The sequence below is a fragment of the Scomber scombrus genome, chromosome 1, assembly GCF_963691925.1.
Source record: "Scomber scombrus chromosome 1, fScoSco1.1, whole genome shotgun sequence".
Classification (NCBI taxonomy): Eukaryota; Metazoa; Chordata; class Actinopteri; order Scombriformes; family Scombridae; genus Scomber; species Scomber scombrus.
Window position 1 is genome coordinate 15,835,646 of NC_084970.1, and position 17,134 is coordinate 15,852,779.

Below are 17,134 nucleotides of genomic sequence, written 5' to 3' on the forward strand. Positions count from 1 at the left end.
AGCTAAAAGAACTTTACTTTGTCACAAATTTGGGCAACTTGCAGCAAAGATTAAACCAGAGGTGACATGTCTGACAATTACCATCAATTTAGAGCTGAATTTGAAGTCCCACATAAAGAAGGTGACCAAAACAGCTTTTCATCATCTAAGAAATATTGCCAAGACACGACCGTTCCTATGCCACGAAGACGCTGAAAAACTTATCCATGCTTTTATTTCTAACAGATTAGATTACTGCAATGCTGTTTTTACTGGATTACCAAAGCAGTCACTTGGAAAACTGCAATTTATTCAAAATTGTGCTGCTCGACTCTTTACAAAAACAAGAAGAAATGAGCACATTACTCCAGTTTTAGCTGCACTTCACTGGCTCCCAGTGTCTGTTAGATCGGTTAGAATAGATTTTTTACGGTTCTTTTACTTGTTTTAAAGCTCTAAATGGTTTGGAACCGGCCTACATCACAGTAATAGTAGTAGTAGTAGCAGACGTGGTGGCAGTAGCAATAGTAGTAGTAGTAGTAGTAGTAATAGTAATAGTAGTAGTGGCAGTAGTAGTAATCCATCAGTGGGCTACATGCGCCGAGCACGTGTATCTTGTTCTGCTACGTGATGACGCCACGCGTAGATGTCAGGAAGTAATTTGTAAACCACTAATAAACACGACAAAGACACACTCAGCCCTATTATACCAGGATTTAAAGTAAGTTGTGAGCCGTGTAAAGCAATATTAACCAGTAAAGGCATTTGCAGACACAATACACGACGAGTTGGTTTGCAGCGGTGAACCACGTAGCTTAGCCGTAATCAATGAGTTTGGCGTTTAGCTGTTAGCATTAAGGTTTGTTCTCACTGAAAACTGAATAAACAAACAGGGCATGATAGGAAAGATTAGAGGCAACAGGCACATATTCTGGCGTCATTTAACGTCATGCAACCTTAAACAGTTTGTAATCAACGAGCATGTGTCGTTACTCAGCCTGTCTCTGTGTTTCTGTCTCTGTTTCTGTAGAAATGGGAGTGAAAGGTCTGCAGCAGTTTGTGGACCGCTGCTGTCCAGAGGCCTGTGTGGCTGTGGACCTGAGAGACATGGCCAGACAGCATGCTGCAAGAACCACAGACCACACCACCAGTTGAGTTTCATTAAGTGTGAAAACTGATTTAGTACTTGCATTTTAGTAAAAACTGGGGAGGCTATTGATCAAACTGATATGAATGAATGAATGAATGGTGCCACTTCAAATAATTTAAGCCCTGTACTGTACTGTATACAACTGTCTGCCAGTGTTGGTTATTTCATGCATTGTACTATTAATATTATTACAATATTACAAAGAGCATCTTTACATATGCTAATAACTGTTGGTAAACGTTGATCACCTTATGTAACACTCTGCATCAATTGCACAAATGTATATCTACATCTTCTATATCTTGGTAAGATTCTCATTGTAAATATCTTTATCTGTCTATCTATCTATGTTTATCTTAGTGTATCATGTAATTTATATTATGTACATCAGAACTAAGCTAAATTGCCCTCTAGATGTCATTTGCATCTAGTTGTAAAGTACTGTACTTGCAGTTATTCAGTGACCTTTTAATCTGGACCTTGGTCACTTTAATATAGTTCATCATACTGGACTTTAGATTGTACGTGCATTTAATCTCCACTGTTAAACCTTTTTTACAGTCAGCATTTCATTCAGGTTTTATATCCCATTGCAAAACTATTCATATTACGTTTTTGTAAATAGATTTCCATTTAATTTTTAGCACTACTGTGTTTATCTCATTATTATTATTATTATTATTACCCTGCTCATGTTATATTTGTATTCATTTTGTGTGTGCTTGCATACTTAATAAACAGATAAACAGGCTAATAGGCAGATTCTGATTAATAGTGAAAGCATTTACAATCACTGTATATTCAGTATTCCTCTAAGCCTGGAAATTACATTTGCATTGCAATGACAGAGGTAAAAGACCTGTGCTGTTCATAACAGACATACATCAGTAATTTTAGTAGTGTGAAGATAAAAGTTGTGCTAACATGGAGCCATCCAAATTAGTCGAATCAAGTAGAAATCTTTTAATGTTGGTCTTTTTATTGCCAAAGTCCCTCTTTTTGTTACTATACTTCCACTGCATCTTAACAGGGAAACACAAAGAGGGAATTTGATGAGTCCCATCACTTACACTCAAAGCACATTTAAAGGAGGTCTTCTAAAGGCCAGTATGAACAGGAGGAATGATTACAGCGAGGAAAAACTGTGTCAATGTTTATTTGAAGACCTGACTGTTGTTTTAAGAAAGACCTGAAAAATTATAAACTTATCCTTTAAGGGGAAAAAAAAAAGTTAAAATGATCAGCTGAACTTTGTTTAGCTAATTTGTTGGATTGATTAACTCATTTATTGGATGTTTGTTGACTCAAAGTGGGTTAACATGCAGGCCACATTTGTGTTTCACTAGGTCCTACACTCGTTGTGGATGGTATGGCCTGCCTGCGCCACTGGTACTCATGTAAGGACTGGGTGTGTGGGGGGCAGTGGAGGGAGTACATAGAGGCATTGAAGAGCTGGGTGGAGAGCTTCACTTCAGCAGGCATTAGACTGGTCTTCTTCTTCGATGGGGTGATTGAAGAGAAAAAGAGAAGAGAGTGGGTGAGGAAAGAAACACTATATTTTAGCATAAATATTTATATTTTTGTATTTAACACGCCTTTAAATTGTGTCTACTAAAAGACTGTCAGCTCATTACTGTCTTCAGTTACAGAGTTGTTTTTTTAAAAGTAGATTAAGATATCTTTGTTGTATTTCACCTTTAAGAACAGGCCAGCTCTAACATTTTTTCATGTTCCTACTTATATTCTTGCCCACTTAAATAGCACAAACCGTAGTGTAGTCACACCCTGTGTTTTAACATAGTGACCTTTGAACTAGCAGATTTTATGAAGCTGGTCTTCTAAGATTACATTTCTGAATCTCCTTTATACTAACAACCTCTTTTCCTGTCTATAGGTGAAGAGGAGACACAGAGTAAACGGGGAGATGTGTAAATTGTTTCGTCACATTAAGACAAGTGGGCAGCAGCCCGGCAGAGATCTCTTCATCCTTCCCTCTGGACTGGCAACATTCACACCTTTTGCCCTCAGGTCAAATTTAGGTTCTTGTTATTGGTGATAATTGTGAATTTTTTGTCTGTAATCATGTTGTTTAATATTAATTTATTCTTATTATAGATTTAATTATTGCTTACAGGTCGTTGGGTCAGGAAGTGTTTTGCACAGTGCAGGAGGCTGACTTTGAGATCGCCAGATACGCCCGTCATCATGGCAGCATGGGCATTTTGGGACAGGATTCAGACTTCATCATATATGACAGGTTTGTTATTAGTTAGTTATTGTATTATCATAGTTTAATTTTGAATCAGAACAAGTAAAAACAAGCTGTTACCCAAACTGAGGGGTCTCCTTCAGGGATTAGAACTGTTATTTCTGCTTCAGTAAATCTGCAGTACCAATTAAATCATACAGTCAAATACTTTAATCCTGTAAGACAAAGTTATCTGCAAAAGGACTTATCTTACTTCACAGCTTAAGTGCTGAATTTAATTATTGGTTGTGGTTCTTCATAATAATAACAAGTCATGGAATACTAATTAAGTTTGGTTGATGAAATGTGGATAAACTGCTTGATCTGAATGTGTAATTTTGTCTTTTAAAGTGCTCCTTACTTGTCGATGGCAAAGCTGCAGATAGATAGCCTCACCACTGTCCTGTATGACCGACAGAGGCTCTGCCGATCCATTGGGATGTCTGTTAACCAGCTACCTCTACTGGCCTGTCTCCTAGGAAATGACGTGGTGTCAGAGGAGCGGATGCAGCACATCAGGAACAATGCCATGGCAACATACAGGTGTCTGAGGTTTTGGTTTGATTTGCTCAATATTGCATAGTTGTAATACTCCAATTTATGAATATTGAATTTGAGTTTTTGTTCTTCTTATCCTCTATATAGAATTATAAAGATCACCATTCACTAACTTTAGGTATAATACCAGGTCCATTTATACCTTATACAATATACTACATGCATATTTTTTTCCTACTGCTAGGGTGCTCAACCAAAAACAGCTGAATGAAATAATTTTCCGAGCAAGACTTGTTTCAAACAAAAATAGTTTTATTGTTAAATTATTTGTGATAGCCATAAGCAGAATACTTTAACTTGGCAGTTTTATGATCTGTTTAGTATTTAAATCAGCTGTGGCCACATTTTTCATTGTTTAGGAATCAAAGGGTTGCGAAACTGCAATCATTTACTTTGGGCCGCACTCTGCTGACTAAAATCACTGATCTCAGCGTAATGTGACAGTGAGCCAAATCAGTTAAAGATCTGATGAGAACTCATGTTGAATTCAAAGTTAAGTAAAGTCTTCCATCTCCCAGAAAAATGCATCCTGCATCGCTCTCTGGATCTCAGCAGGGGCAGATGTTGCTAGCAGTATCCCAGTTTGTGAGCTCTTTGTGGGGCCAGGAGGAGGAAGAGACCAGGCTTATCCCTCAGTCTCTGAACTTGTCAGATCCAGACAGAGAGTTCCTGGAGAGGGGTGTTTGCTCCTACTTACTGCCTGGACAGGAAGCTCTTCAGCTGGGTGACAGTTTTCCCTTTGGCTCTGCTTTTGAGAAATATGTCAGTCTAGAAATACTAAAGGTATGTTCTGTACCACATATGTGTGTGTTATTGAAATCTCCTCTGTTTAGAGAGTGCCAAATGCCAGATTGGCTAAATATGTCTTTCTTTGTGGTTTTCCCCAGGCATGTAGAGAGAAGCACATAGCAGCAGAGGGTTTCATGGTTTACAGTGTTGTGTGTGAGGGAGTGGTTGAATGTAGCAATACTGTGGAGGATGACGAGGACAATGAACTGCTGCCTCAGGCCCTCGTCTACAAGTCCTGCAGACAACACATCTACAGTCTGCTGCTGCAGCCCAGGCATGATGGTAGGACAGCAGACGTACAGACATACACACACATATACAAACATTTACGGACATTAAATGCACATGCTGACACACACAATCTGGCAACCGCATACACACAGTCAGAAAATCACAACTCATGTAAATATAAACATACACATGCGTAAACATGCGCTGAGGGCACTGTAAATTTCAGTTGATGGTATACAAGCCCAACAGATCATGCTTATACACATGCACACACTTCACAAGAAATACATGCTTGGCAGAAGTAAGAAGTCAAAGTGAGTTGACTGTTATGTGTGTGTTTTCAGGCAGCGTTGTTGAACCTCCAGCAATCAGGGAATGGTTTGTCTACCCTGGAAACCCTTTGAATAAACCGGAGTTGGTCCACCCCGTCGCAGTCAGCCTCCCATGTACTGTACCTACTGATTTCTTAATATACCGGTCTCTGTATTCTTAGGCTCAGGTTAGGATTTAACTATAGTTAGGTCAGCTGATACAAGTCAACAAAATGAGTAAATAAGGCCTTTTTATGTAATTTCCCTTGTTAGGATGACGATAAGCTGTGTTAGTTTTGGGTAGTGCTCTGCAAGTTTACAATACTTCAGGTAACAAGCAACAGAAGTAGCCATGTGGTTTCCCTGGAATAATTTGCCCCTCTGTAATGAGCGAGTGGTTTCAGAATATTTGCCTCTGGTTGTAGAAGACATCAAGCTTAATATGCTTAACACATTACAGACATCTGTTCATGTTAGTGTTTTTCAGACCAAACACCAAAGTATTGTTTCTGTGTCTGAATTTGTAGGCGATCAGCCCAGTCTGGACCTGTTGTGGTTCAGCACTGGTCCTGAAGTTTCTGCTCTTCGTCTAGCGTGCTTCTTCTCAGTTTTTGACTGCCAGGAGTTTTCAGAGTTGTATGGCGCTATCGACGACTCTCTTCTGGCTGCTCTGTGTCTGGTCACCTACATAGCCCTTCAGGTAATGTTGACTTTTTACATTTTGATATATTTTAGCACAAAATGATTAAATAATACAAAGGTCAGTAGCCAAATTCAAATGAATGCTGAGGAGAGCATTTATTGATCAAAAGTCATGTCATAAACAGGAAACAAGTGGACACACTTGACTTGGTCTAGATGTAATATATAAGATTTGACATTCAGTTAAATGTGTTGATTATTAGACTTATTTCCTCTCATTTATAAACCAATATTTACATGTAGAAACACAAATGGCAAATTAATTTATTTTAATTTTACTTTATTGAAAATACATGCAAGTGATTTTCTCTGAAGATATACTAGTATTTATTTCACATGCACAACCTTCTCTTGAGTGATGTTTGATGTTCCAGTTGCAGAAAGCATGAAAACATCATTAGTAACTGGCACGTTGAAAATGGTGACGTCTCCACTGTTATTGATACGTCTCTTTTGGTTTTCATTACCCAGGCTGTGTGTTTTGCTTAGGCTCCAATGAATCAGTTAAGCTGTTAAATGAAACAGTTGTATACAATGCATTCAGTTTGTATTTAGGCATTTTTTTGCTCTTTTGTTAAAGAGTGATGTGCAGTTAAACATCGCTTGTTGACAGTCTGTTCTGTGTTGTTTTGTCATGGCTTGATGGTAACCATTATCACCCACTGAGTGCCCAGTTTAGCCACAGACACTGGTCTTTGCAGCTGTAGCTCTTGCGTCAACAACTGCTCTGATAACCACCCGAGGGCTTTGAATAGAGCCATTTCTTTAGTCACCCCACTACATTTGTGTTTTTATTATGGGTGTGAATTTTAAACTGTGAACATTTTTGATGTTTGTAATCCTTATGTAATGCCTTGTGATCAGATTCTTCCTTTGTGCATTTTGCATGGACGTCATCTGAGCTCTGAAACAACAGAAATCACAGGATCACTTGGATAAAAGTGCGTGCGTCATTTTGCTGGAGATAAACAAAAATTATATCCTGATTTATCAGCTTTGCAATGAACAATTTGAAAAGGAAATGGCTCTCAAATATTGTTTTGAGCTTTCAGACATTTTGACTTTCTTTGCATATTTAACATTAATGCTTTAAATGACACATCTTTGTGTTGGGCAATGTATAAAATGCATTTGCTTAGTTTCTTTAGCTGTCTTTTTACAGCGTTAACGCTGTCTCCCTCTTTAAATCTCATTTGAAAGGATGACACAGTGCCTGCTTTCTAATGCTAGTTCTCTAAACTGAACGAATAAGTGAATGAATGAAAAGCAGAAAAACAACTTCTCATTCACATTATCTGCCTGTGCTTAAAGCGGACTATCTACTAAAATACTAAAATTAGGCCACCAGAATTTTTTTTAAAGACACTATTCATCATTCAATTAAAAATTGTGAAATGGTTATGAAATGACCAGCTTTACTTTAAATCCGTGAAGTGATGCAAAGTACCTGACCTGACAAGGCTAATTAGATAACTGCAGCTGTAGCCAAAAATGAGCAGGGACACTACTCTTTTCACAATCTCATTTTAACTCTAAAGCTCAGAGTAAAAGTAAGAATGTTAAACAGACGGAAACATATGACGCTTTAACAAATTGGCTAACATTATTTCAATAAGTTAATCCTGCTTTACAACATAATTTTACCAAAGAGCATTCGGACAGACGGGCCACTTTTAAGCGGTTGTTTAAATGGATGAAGGACCAACAGACAGGCTGAAGAGCAGCTTGTTAGATGGACTGTTAGACGAGTAGACAATCAAAGATGAGCAGACAGGCTGACAGACAACAGTAGCTGTTGTTGTCTGATCACTGCTGCATTCACATTCACTCGTCACTCTTCTATTTAAATAGCCTCAGGGTTTGTTTGTTTTGAACACACAACTGGGCAGCCTTGTTTCTGCAGTCAGCATTGTTTCTTTCCCTGTTGAATTGCCGTGCAGAGAGCAGACAAAACAAACTGACCCACATAGAAGACACATTGGGATGTGATTGAATTGGCTAACTATATATTTACCTCTTGCGTGTGTGTGTGTGTTTGTGTATTTGTGTGTGTTCAGGTACCAGCTCTGTCTTTAGAGGATGTGGATGCTTACCTGAGCCAGGCTGTGTGTCTCAGACTAAAATCCCCTCAGGAGCTTCAACAAATCAAGGTCAGTTACAAACAAACACAACACATACTGCACATAAGGTCAATCATTTCACCTCATTTTCATGTCCTAGTGCACCGGAGTGTGTTGTTTACTGCTGCAAGAAGACAATGTTCTCTGCAGTTTACAGTACAGCTCAGAAAATGTGTCAAGTATCAGAAAGTGAAGAAAAATAACACTATTAAGCTGTTAAATGAAAGTCTGAAGAAGAAAACAAACAATTATGTTTAACTGTGTGATGGGATTTTTTTTGGTCAGCATTTTTTTGCATTTCAAAACAAATGCAGATAAATGTCCAGATTTTTTATCCAGAAGCAAAAATGAGGAAACCTTTTCATATTTGTACAAACACAACCTGAGTGTTGATGTAGTTAAGCAGATGGAAAGCCTTTCTGTGCTTGAAAGCATCACTAATGTAATTTCAGAGAGCATATCACCGTAATCAACTGATAAAAGTGTAATTAGAATATCTTTTGGTTTGATTTGTCAAACCAAGCAGTTTGAAGACATCAGTCTGATCTCTGGGAACTTTGCGTGAGTCTATTTTTGGACATCCCTCATGTCAACAGTGCAGTGACTGAAATCAGTGAAGCACCAGGACTTCTGTCTTCTCACAGTGGGCTCGCTTGATGAGACCAGTGAACTCTGTTACCAGAATCAGAGAGTCAGCTGTGCTCTTCCATTCTCTGGGAAAATGGCCGTACTGTTTGCTGCGTTGTTGTAGCCCCATTTATTTTTACTGCTTAATTACCATACTTACGTCTAGTAATTTGTATTTTTGCTGCTCATCTGTTTCCGACACAATAATTAGGGCTGGGCGTTGATTTGAATATGGATTAGCTGCACACACACACACACACACACACACACACACCGTATCCACACAAAATACATATGCACTCAGATTTGGGTTGTCAGACATCAAATTTTAGGTTTTTGACTGTGTTTTATTCACACATGCATGTGTGTAATGACCTGCAAAGAGATACAGATTCACATGCACACATCCACCCTTCAGGATATCACAGTACAAACTGAAAAGCCTTTTTATTTCACCAAAATACATAAAGAGTAGTTTTGTAATATAAAAGTAAATTTATTAGAATGGTGTGTATGCGCACACATGTGCTTGTGTGTGTGTGTCTTCAACTGAGTGAAAATGAGTCACAAAAATTATTTGTGTGTATTTAGGGGAAAGGGGTTGTGGGTAGGTTTTGGGATGCGTTGGTTTCGTTGCGACATTCCTCCCCGTGAGACTGTGATTGTGGCGTGTCTGTGTGTGTGTATGTGACAGAAAGAGTGTGCTGGCGACAGTCGCCTGTCTGACGCTCACCACATGGATCTATTTACATCAAACACACTCCGCCCCACTGGACACACACAGTTTGTGTTTGTGTGTGTGTGTGTGTTTCTGTCTTTTGTCTTGCTCTCATGTGTTCTCATATTCTTCTACTTTTTACAGTCGACCACTTTCTCTTCCTCAGTCTTTCTTCATGTTTCTCTTTATCTTTTTCTCTCTCCTTCTTTGTGTCGGTTTGTTTGTGTGCGCCTTCAGGCTTTTGTGTCTCTGTCCAATGGTTCATTGTTTTCAGTAGGTGAAGCTGTGTTTGACTGGAAGCAGGTGGCAGGCAGGGCTGTGTGTGTGTGTATGTGTGAGTGAGTGTGTGTGTGTGTGTGTGTGTGTGTACACGTAATCACTGTTATCAGTACTATCTGCCAGAGGACAGGTGAGAGCAGAAAGCATGCACACACAAGGAGAACATCTGCCTGCTGTTATCGACTGCTGTTGTTACAATTAGCTTGTATGTCACCCTCTTTTTTATTAATTTCCAATTTCTAATTCAATTGTTATTAATTGTCCTCATCCAATCTTTTCTCTCTGTTCCTCATCTTTATGGCCATTAACAGTTTCATTTCCTTTTATCAATCGACTCAAACTATCACAGCTGATTACTTTTGTCAGCTAAAGATAGCTAGTTAGATAATTAGATAATTAGATAGCTAGCTAGCGTAGAGTTAAGTTATATGAAGTGGGTGGTCTGAGTCTTTTATGGTTGTGTTATTTATGAGTCAGCACTGCACAGATAATGTTGTGCAAGTTTGTGTTGTGAAACATCACTTATTTCAGCAGCTGTGAATAAATGTTTGAGAACTGTGTTCCAGGGCTGACTCTGAGCAAACTGAAGAAACAAATGGCTTTCTACAGCAGAACTCTTTCAATGATGCTAATATTTGTGGTGTGTTGATTGAAATCAAAGTTGCACTTGATGCTTCAAACATTACTTCTCAATTCTAGCTCTGTTAATGTTAATAATGTAATGAAATTTCCACTTTGTCTAAGATGCATTCATCAGAATTATACATTTTATTTGAAGAAAAAATAACCAGCATGTGCGTGAGTTAAGTTTTTTATAATCAAAACTAGTTACATATTTTGTAATGATAGCTTACATTTGTTGATTTCATTTGTAAATGAAACTGTCGGGTCTGTCTCTGTGGACAGTGCAGTAACCAGCTGTGTGGTCCGTTGCTGTGGTGGGCTGAGGATCTGTTTTTCCAGTTTGTGAAGCTTTGAGGTGAAGGAATTTATTGTCACATGTGGTGGAGTGAAGTGTGACTGGCTGGCAGCTCAGAAGAGTCACTGCTGCTGTGTCATCTTCAAATTTTAAGTCCAACAATTTGTAACAGTAGATACATCAAAGCGTCTGCCTCATAATAAAGATGTGCTACCAACCAAATGTGAACCCAAACTTCTTTTTTTCCTTCACTCTCAGCTGCCTTTCCTCTCCAGTCGGGCGGTGCAACTGGGATCTCTCTATGTACGAGGACTGAGCCACCTGCTGGGTGCAAACTCTGCCAGTGGCTGCCCGCTGCCCAGTGCTGCCCTGCTGCCTTGGCACAGCTTCGACGGACGGCTGTTTCACTCAAAGTACCTGCTGGCACACAGTAGCACAGAAGACACTGTGCTGCTGGACAGCGATGTGAGTGGAGACAGAAAAACAAAAAGGGGAATGTGTGTGTGAGATTTTTAGGAGAGAGAAAAAATAACAAAGCTGTCTTCTTTCTGTTCTATCATAGACGAGTAACATGATTTTGAGTCTTGTGTCTTAATCCTGAGTTATTTAAGTGTTATTGTCTGCCTCTCCTTCCAGTCTGCTTGTCTGTCTCTGTTTCTCCACCTGAGAGACAAACTTACAGAAGCCTGCAGGAGGAGAAGCAGAGTCCTGCAGTCCAGACCCAACCCACAAACCAGATACAGAGACAGACACACAGGTGAGACATCTGACTGCCTGACATCTCTTTTCTGATACACACCACCAATTGACCACTTCAGCCACCTGAAGTCAACTCTTTCCTTCTTCTCATGTCTTGTGTTTGTTAGCGATTGTTTCTTCCGTGGGTTGCTGCTCATTTGTATTTATCTGAAACAGTTTATGGTTCTCCGTTGTTTCGTGTAGCATAATTATGCTGCCATTTTGGACGAGTACTCTTTGAAGAAAGAGCGTTTGATCTTGAGACTATCCCGGTTAAATAAAGGTCAGAGAGAGAAAAACATTTTGACCTGAATTATGAAATGTTATGGTGTCTCTGGGGCGCCCTGGTGGCGTAGTGGTTAAGATATAGACCATATAACCACAATAACCTCCTGTTTTGGACCTTTGTTGCATGTCATGCCTTTACTCTCTTCCTATGTTTCCTGTCTTTATCTATAATATAAACTATCCAGCACAAAAGAAAAAATGCCAAGAAAAACATTATAACTGCAATGTAATGGTGATTTTATTATTTTTAAGGCTCCAGTAGTTCAGTTTTTATGTTTTGGACCTAGTCTTTGTGGCAGAAACATACTGTAACTCATATTAAAAAAAAAAACTGATGAAAATACTGCTGGAGCCAAATGGAGAAGTAGCATTTTAATCTGACAGTCGATCTGTGGTTGTAGTTCTCTGGTGCCCCTCACAGAACCACATTACCCAGAGGGCCGTGCTGTAACGAGCTCCATGTGTGCTGTGGCCTTAACACTTACCACGGTGTGTGTGTGCACACACGCACACGTGTACGCTTGGATTCAAGACTTGCTTTGTCAGTGCGCTAGTAATAGTAGGTTTCTGTTTATAGGCTGGGAGAGCTCTATTTTAAGACACACAACAAGATTAACTGATTACAGACTTCTTACTCTCTCTCTCCCCCCTCTTTCTGCTCCCCTTCCCCTCAGTTGTTACCCTCTGTTCTACTCTTCATCCTTTTATTTTCTCTTTTCTTCTTTCTGCCGCTCTGAAGTCTCCTTTTCATGTTTTGCTGTTGCTCTCGGAGTCTTTAGACTTCAGACTGGAGATACATAGAGTCTTCACCATCTAACCCTGAACTAGTCGTGGTGCCTGTTACTAAACTGTACAATGTTCCTCACTGCAGACCTTAAAGGATAAGACTGATGATATTTTTCTTACTGTTAGCAATTCCCTCTGAAGGGTTAGGGTTGAAATCTGTCCTTCAATAGTTTGCAACTATTTTACCTTTCAGTCACTCTCAGCTGTAAGCAAATTGGTTTCTACTCAGGATGTCACCAATATATTTTTTCATTTCTTAAAAAAAGGGTCAGTAATTTCCTAAAGTAGCACTGACACTATAGTTTAGAGTAAATGCTACTACGAAAGGAGTAAATTGTGTATTTGTTGAATACTTTTTTAAGCTGCAGATTCAGTGTGCTAACAACTATTTATGGCAGCAGAACATTGTGTGTTGGATTGACTCAAAATAAATTACAGTGCCCATGTTTACTGTAGTGAAGGAAAATGTCACCTAACACTACAGTGTTAGTCGCTGATGTGTTTTTAATCATTTTTGGACAAAAATGAAGCTCTACAGTGCCGAGAATACACTATATCAGGTTTCAGCTACACACAAGTATTTTCTATACAGGATTTTAGAAATGACTGAAAAATGCACATCAAAAGATGGTAAAGTCCGAGTACTTTTTTAATTTGACTTACAGTGCAAAACCCAAGAAAATTCAACTTGCTACCATAGACAACAAGCAAATATTCACATTCAAGTAACTGAAACTAGTGAATATTTGGCCCTTTTTTGCTAAAAACTTTTCTTAAACCATTAATCAATTACCAAAATAGTTGCATTTATTTTCTGTTGATTGAATAATCATTTGATAAACTGTTTCAGCTCCAGTCTTCTCACATGGTTTGCTGACAATAAGAAAAATAAAGAATATCATCAGACTCATTTAAGCAAAGCCCAGCTCCCTGTTGGTGCAGGACCTGTCTGTAGTTCACAGATTCCATCGTGCTCAGTGGTCAATCAGTGAGGATGAGTCAGCATTAGCTCATGAAATGTGAACCCGTAGTTTCTATTCAACCCAGTGACTTATAAACCTTTTATATCAACCGTTTCTTAAAAGTGACTGGGTGCCATGTTGGCGCAGAGTCTTCGATTTGCGCCAAACTGTCTGCTTTTTGACCAAGTCAACCCCTGTGGGTCTCATGAGGATGTTTCTGGTTTTATAGATGGAAGGCTATACACTCTTTATACCTCAGTGTTTCATTTCTGCCAGACGCAGACACCAATCATTACTACAGAGCTGTGGGGATACTGTGTGTGTGTGTGTGTGTGTGTGTGTGTGTGTGTGTGTGTGTGTGTGTGTGTGTGTGTGTGTGTGTGTGTGTGTGTGTGTGTGTGTGTGTGTGTGTGTGTGTGTGTGTGTGTGTGTGTGTGTGTGTGTGTATGAGGGAGAGAGAGAGAGAGGGAGTGTATGTGTGTGCGTGCGTGAGAGTAGTGGTGGCGCTATGTGGTATCGTTGAGGGCCCGGTTTGGTTTTTGTTTGGAATCAGGCCTGATGTTTAGTCTCCTCAGCAAATATCTCCTCTGCCTGCCTGCCCTCGCAATTACACTTCAACAGTGAATCCAGTGTAGCTGCTCTCAGTGTCCCTGCAGTTTATTTCTGTCCAAAAAAAGACAAAAGTCAATGAAAACAACTTATTTTTCAGATCTGTGTACTGTGAGTAAATATGTCCTTTAATCTGTCCTCAGATAACTTAACTGTTCTCTATCATAGAAATCGAATCTCTCTTATTTGTTTCCCTCTTTTGGTTTAATCTGAATCTAAATCAGAGAAACTGAGTTTTCCAAAAGACATAACAATGACAGAAATAGAACTGGGTGCTTGTGGCCTGCCTGACACATCGCTCGCTTATGCGTGGCATGCTTTCATCTGCTTTTTTTCTGCTCTTTCACACTCAGTCAGTGGGTTGATGGGAGGATGGCCTGATTTGGCCTTGAGGGCTAAAGCTCCCTTCTGGCGAGGTCTAAAGTTGGACTGGATGTTTTATTTCAAGTAGTTTGTTATTGGCTAAAAATCTGCCACATCTGTCAAAGTTGTTTAGCGGAAAGGACATCGAAGACGTTTCTGAATACGGTGCTGCAGTTAAACAGGAGTCTCATTGAGTGCTCATTTTTATGACCCATAATAGAGCAACTTTTTACCAACTACGATAATCTAAAACATCATTTTGGATGAAAACGAAATAAAAATGTGTTTCATCTTAGTTTAGATGACAGTTTGACAAGGAGATCTGATGGCATTCAGCTTCATGAAAGGTTTTTCTTTCATTGGATAATTCAGCTTTCAACACTGGCGACGTTTGTCAGACTCAATGACTGCATATGTCCGCCGTGATTGTTTTGTTTTCGCTTTTCCGTGGGTAGCCTGAAATAATTGTGGACAGACTTGAAAGACAAGCTGTGTGTGTGTGTGTGCGAAAAAAGAGGGAACAATTGCAATAGTTTTTGCATTGTATCACGGATTGGGGCAATCAAGATTGTTGAATTGAAAAGTTGACGTTGAAGTATGTACAAAGCCAAACATAACTTATGAATTCCATCAAAGTTCACTCTCAAACATGTGATGGTCAGCGTTGACCTTTAATTCAGCTGAAAAACTCCCATCTTATTTATGGATGTGTACCTGAAAAACTGAATCCAAGTTGACGTTACATTATATAAAAATCAAAAAATCCTTAGCGGCAATTTATTAAGAGGTTAAGATGCTAGTTTGAGTCCAGCTGGGGATCTTTGTCTTTCTTCTCTCTCTTTCCTTTCTTGACGTCTCTGTTGCTGTCTGAAAAAACAAATACAGAAATCTCTCATAAAAAATAGCTAGATTTGAGGCCATTGTGGCTGAAAGGGTGTGTTCATGTAGGAGTTATTTCTTATTGAAAGAATCTGGTTGACAAAATATTTTTTCACGGCCTTAAAATGTTACTTTTCTCACTTTTACGTCGGCCTTCAGGTGGTGGCGAGAGCTTGAGGGAGGCAACAGGATGTCATCAAAGCAGAGGGGGATGGCAGGAGAGATGGGAAGCAAGACAAGACCAACGTGAATATGAAAACCAAGAGCACATGTGGGAGAGAGGAGGACACAGAGGACGAGGGATGAGAGGAGACCAACATTCTCACCCTCATTCTTATCCATACGGAAATGATGGAGGTCTCCAGAACATGAGTCCTCCTCATAAACAGTCCAGAGGCCGATCATATCGAAGCAAGGGGAGATACCGGCTGGCTCCGAGGTAACACCAGTACCCTTTTCTGTTCTTCTCTCCTGTTTCTTTCTCTCCTTTGTGTTGTGTAATGTCATGAGTCTCCTCTCCTCTCTCCTCAGATGGTCGCAGCCTCCTGCTCCAGGAATATAAACTCGACCCTGACAGAGAGGAGAGGAGGGGAGGATTAGAGGGGAGGACTTGTGGAGTTAAGAGGATGGGAAAGACGTGATGAAAGGACTGAAGGAATCAAATTTCTCTGAACAAACTGATTAGTGAATTATCTGTCAAGAATAATGTTTGTATAAAGGATGCAGTAGATGGAAAAATGGGGATTAAGAGGAGGCAGAAAGAAGAGATTAAGAATACTTTGTGTTATTTGTCAGTTTGAACCCTAAACGTGACTTTTTATACATCGTTTTAAGTCAATCAAATGCCTCTCCTTCATCTCAGGGAAACTACCTTTTCTCACTGTGATAGAAATGAACAGTACGAAGGAGAAGTCACCAAACAAACACATAAATGCCCCACTTCAAACATGCACTGAGAAGTGGATTAATGGTTAATCCTCAAGCCTGTTTTTACCTCTTATCTTTCTCAATAAAAAGCAAAGATCTTAAGAGCTGTGTGTATCCAGTGCTTTAATCCTTTTAAAGTAATGGTTTTAACTAGAGAAACAGTCATGCTGGTATCGAATATCGGCTTAAACAGGGCAGCAGTACCAGAGATTTATACACTTCTATAATCTGATACTGAGTAAGACTGAGTAAGGCAACTAGACTCTGTTTTTCAGTTGTTGTTGTCTGTAATGGACTCTAATGGAGTTGCTGACTGCCTTCCTGTAGCACCGTGAACGTCGTAAAAGCCCACCAGAGAGGAAAAGGATGCAGAGAAAGTTCCTCCGCCTGAGCTTTCTCATTCCTGTGTGTGTGTGTGTGTGTGTGTGTGTGTGTGTGTGTGTGTGTGTGTGTGTGTGTGTGTGTGTGTGTGTGTGTGTGTGTGTGTGTTGCCTTTAAGCAGAGCAGAAAGACATTTGAGTGACTTTCTCAACAAATGGAAACTAATAGGAGGAAATCAGTGTTGATACAGTGATGGTGAGACTGTGTGTGGCCTTGTTGTTCAGTTTGTCCACACATCACTAAAATAGATTATAGATAGATGTACTTGTGTGTGTGTATGTGTGTGTGTGTGTGTGTGTGTGTGTGTGTTACTAAGAGCTAGAAATGGCCCCTCCAAGGTACACAAGTGTGCCAGATTCAGGTATTATCTTTAGTTTCCACTGACATCAATATTTATTCCATTTGTGAATGATTGATTTTAAAAAGAAGAATAAAAATCATTGAAGCTGGTTGGCTGGATTTCACAGAAAGGCAGTGAGTCTGATATGTTGCTCAACTGAAGGTCCCCAGTAATGATGTATTTACAAGTATCACTTCAGGATTTACACAGATTTTGCAGCCTTCAGACTT

The 17,134-nt window shown here is 39.5% G+C and overlaps 1 protein-coding gene across 1 annotated transcript; it reads left to right on the plus strand.

Moving 5' to 3' along the window:
- The first annotated feature begins 629 nt into the window (after positions 1–629).
- Positions 630–16,278, plus strand: fam120b (family with sequence similarity 120 member B). The gene is made up of 15 exons (XM_062444249.1): positions 630–700; positions 1,010–1,129; positions 2,476–2,666; positions 3,024–3,157; positions 3,264–3,386; positions 3,729–3,920; positions 4,454–4,718; positions 4,823–5,006; positions 5,300–5,401; positions 5,794–5,966; positions 8,026–8,118; positions 10,890–11,096; positions 11,268–11,388; positions 15,416–15,695; positions 15,788–16,278. The coding sequence occupies exons 2-15, from the start codon at positions 1,012–1,014 to the stop codon at positions 15,816–15,818; spliced, it is 2,214 nt and encodes a 737-aa protein (XP_062300233.1). The 5' UTR covers positions 630–700; positions 1,010–1,011; the 3' UTR covers positions 15,819–16,278.
- Positions 16,279–17,134: the final 856 nt, after the last annotated feature.

What these genes read in the sequence shown, in the direction of transcription:
- fam120b (XM_062444249.1), top strand. Translation starts at nt 1,012, where the DNA reads ATGGGAGTGAAAGGTCTGCAGCAGTTTGTGGACCGCTGCTGTCCAGAG. An exon ending in AACCACAGACCACACCACCA is followed by an intron (nt 1,130 to 2,475) that starts GTTGAGTTTCAT and finishes GTGTTTCACTAG; the next exon opens with GTCCTACACTCGTTGTGGAT. An exon ending in AATGCCATGGCAACATACAG is followed by an intron (nt 3,921 to 4,453) that starts GTGTCTGAGGTT and finishes TCCATCTCCCAG; the next exon opens with AAAAATGCATCCTGCATCGC.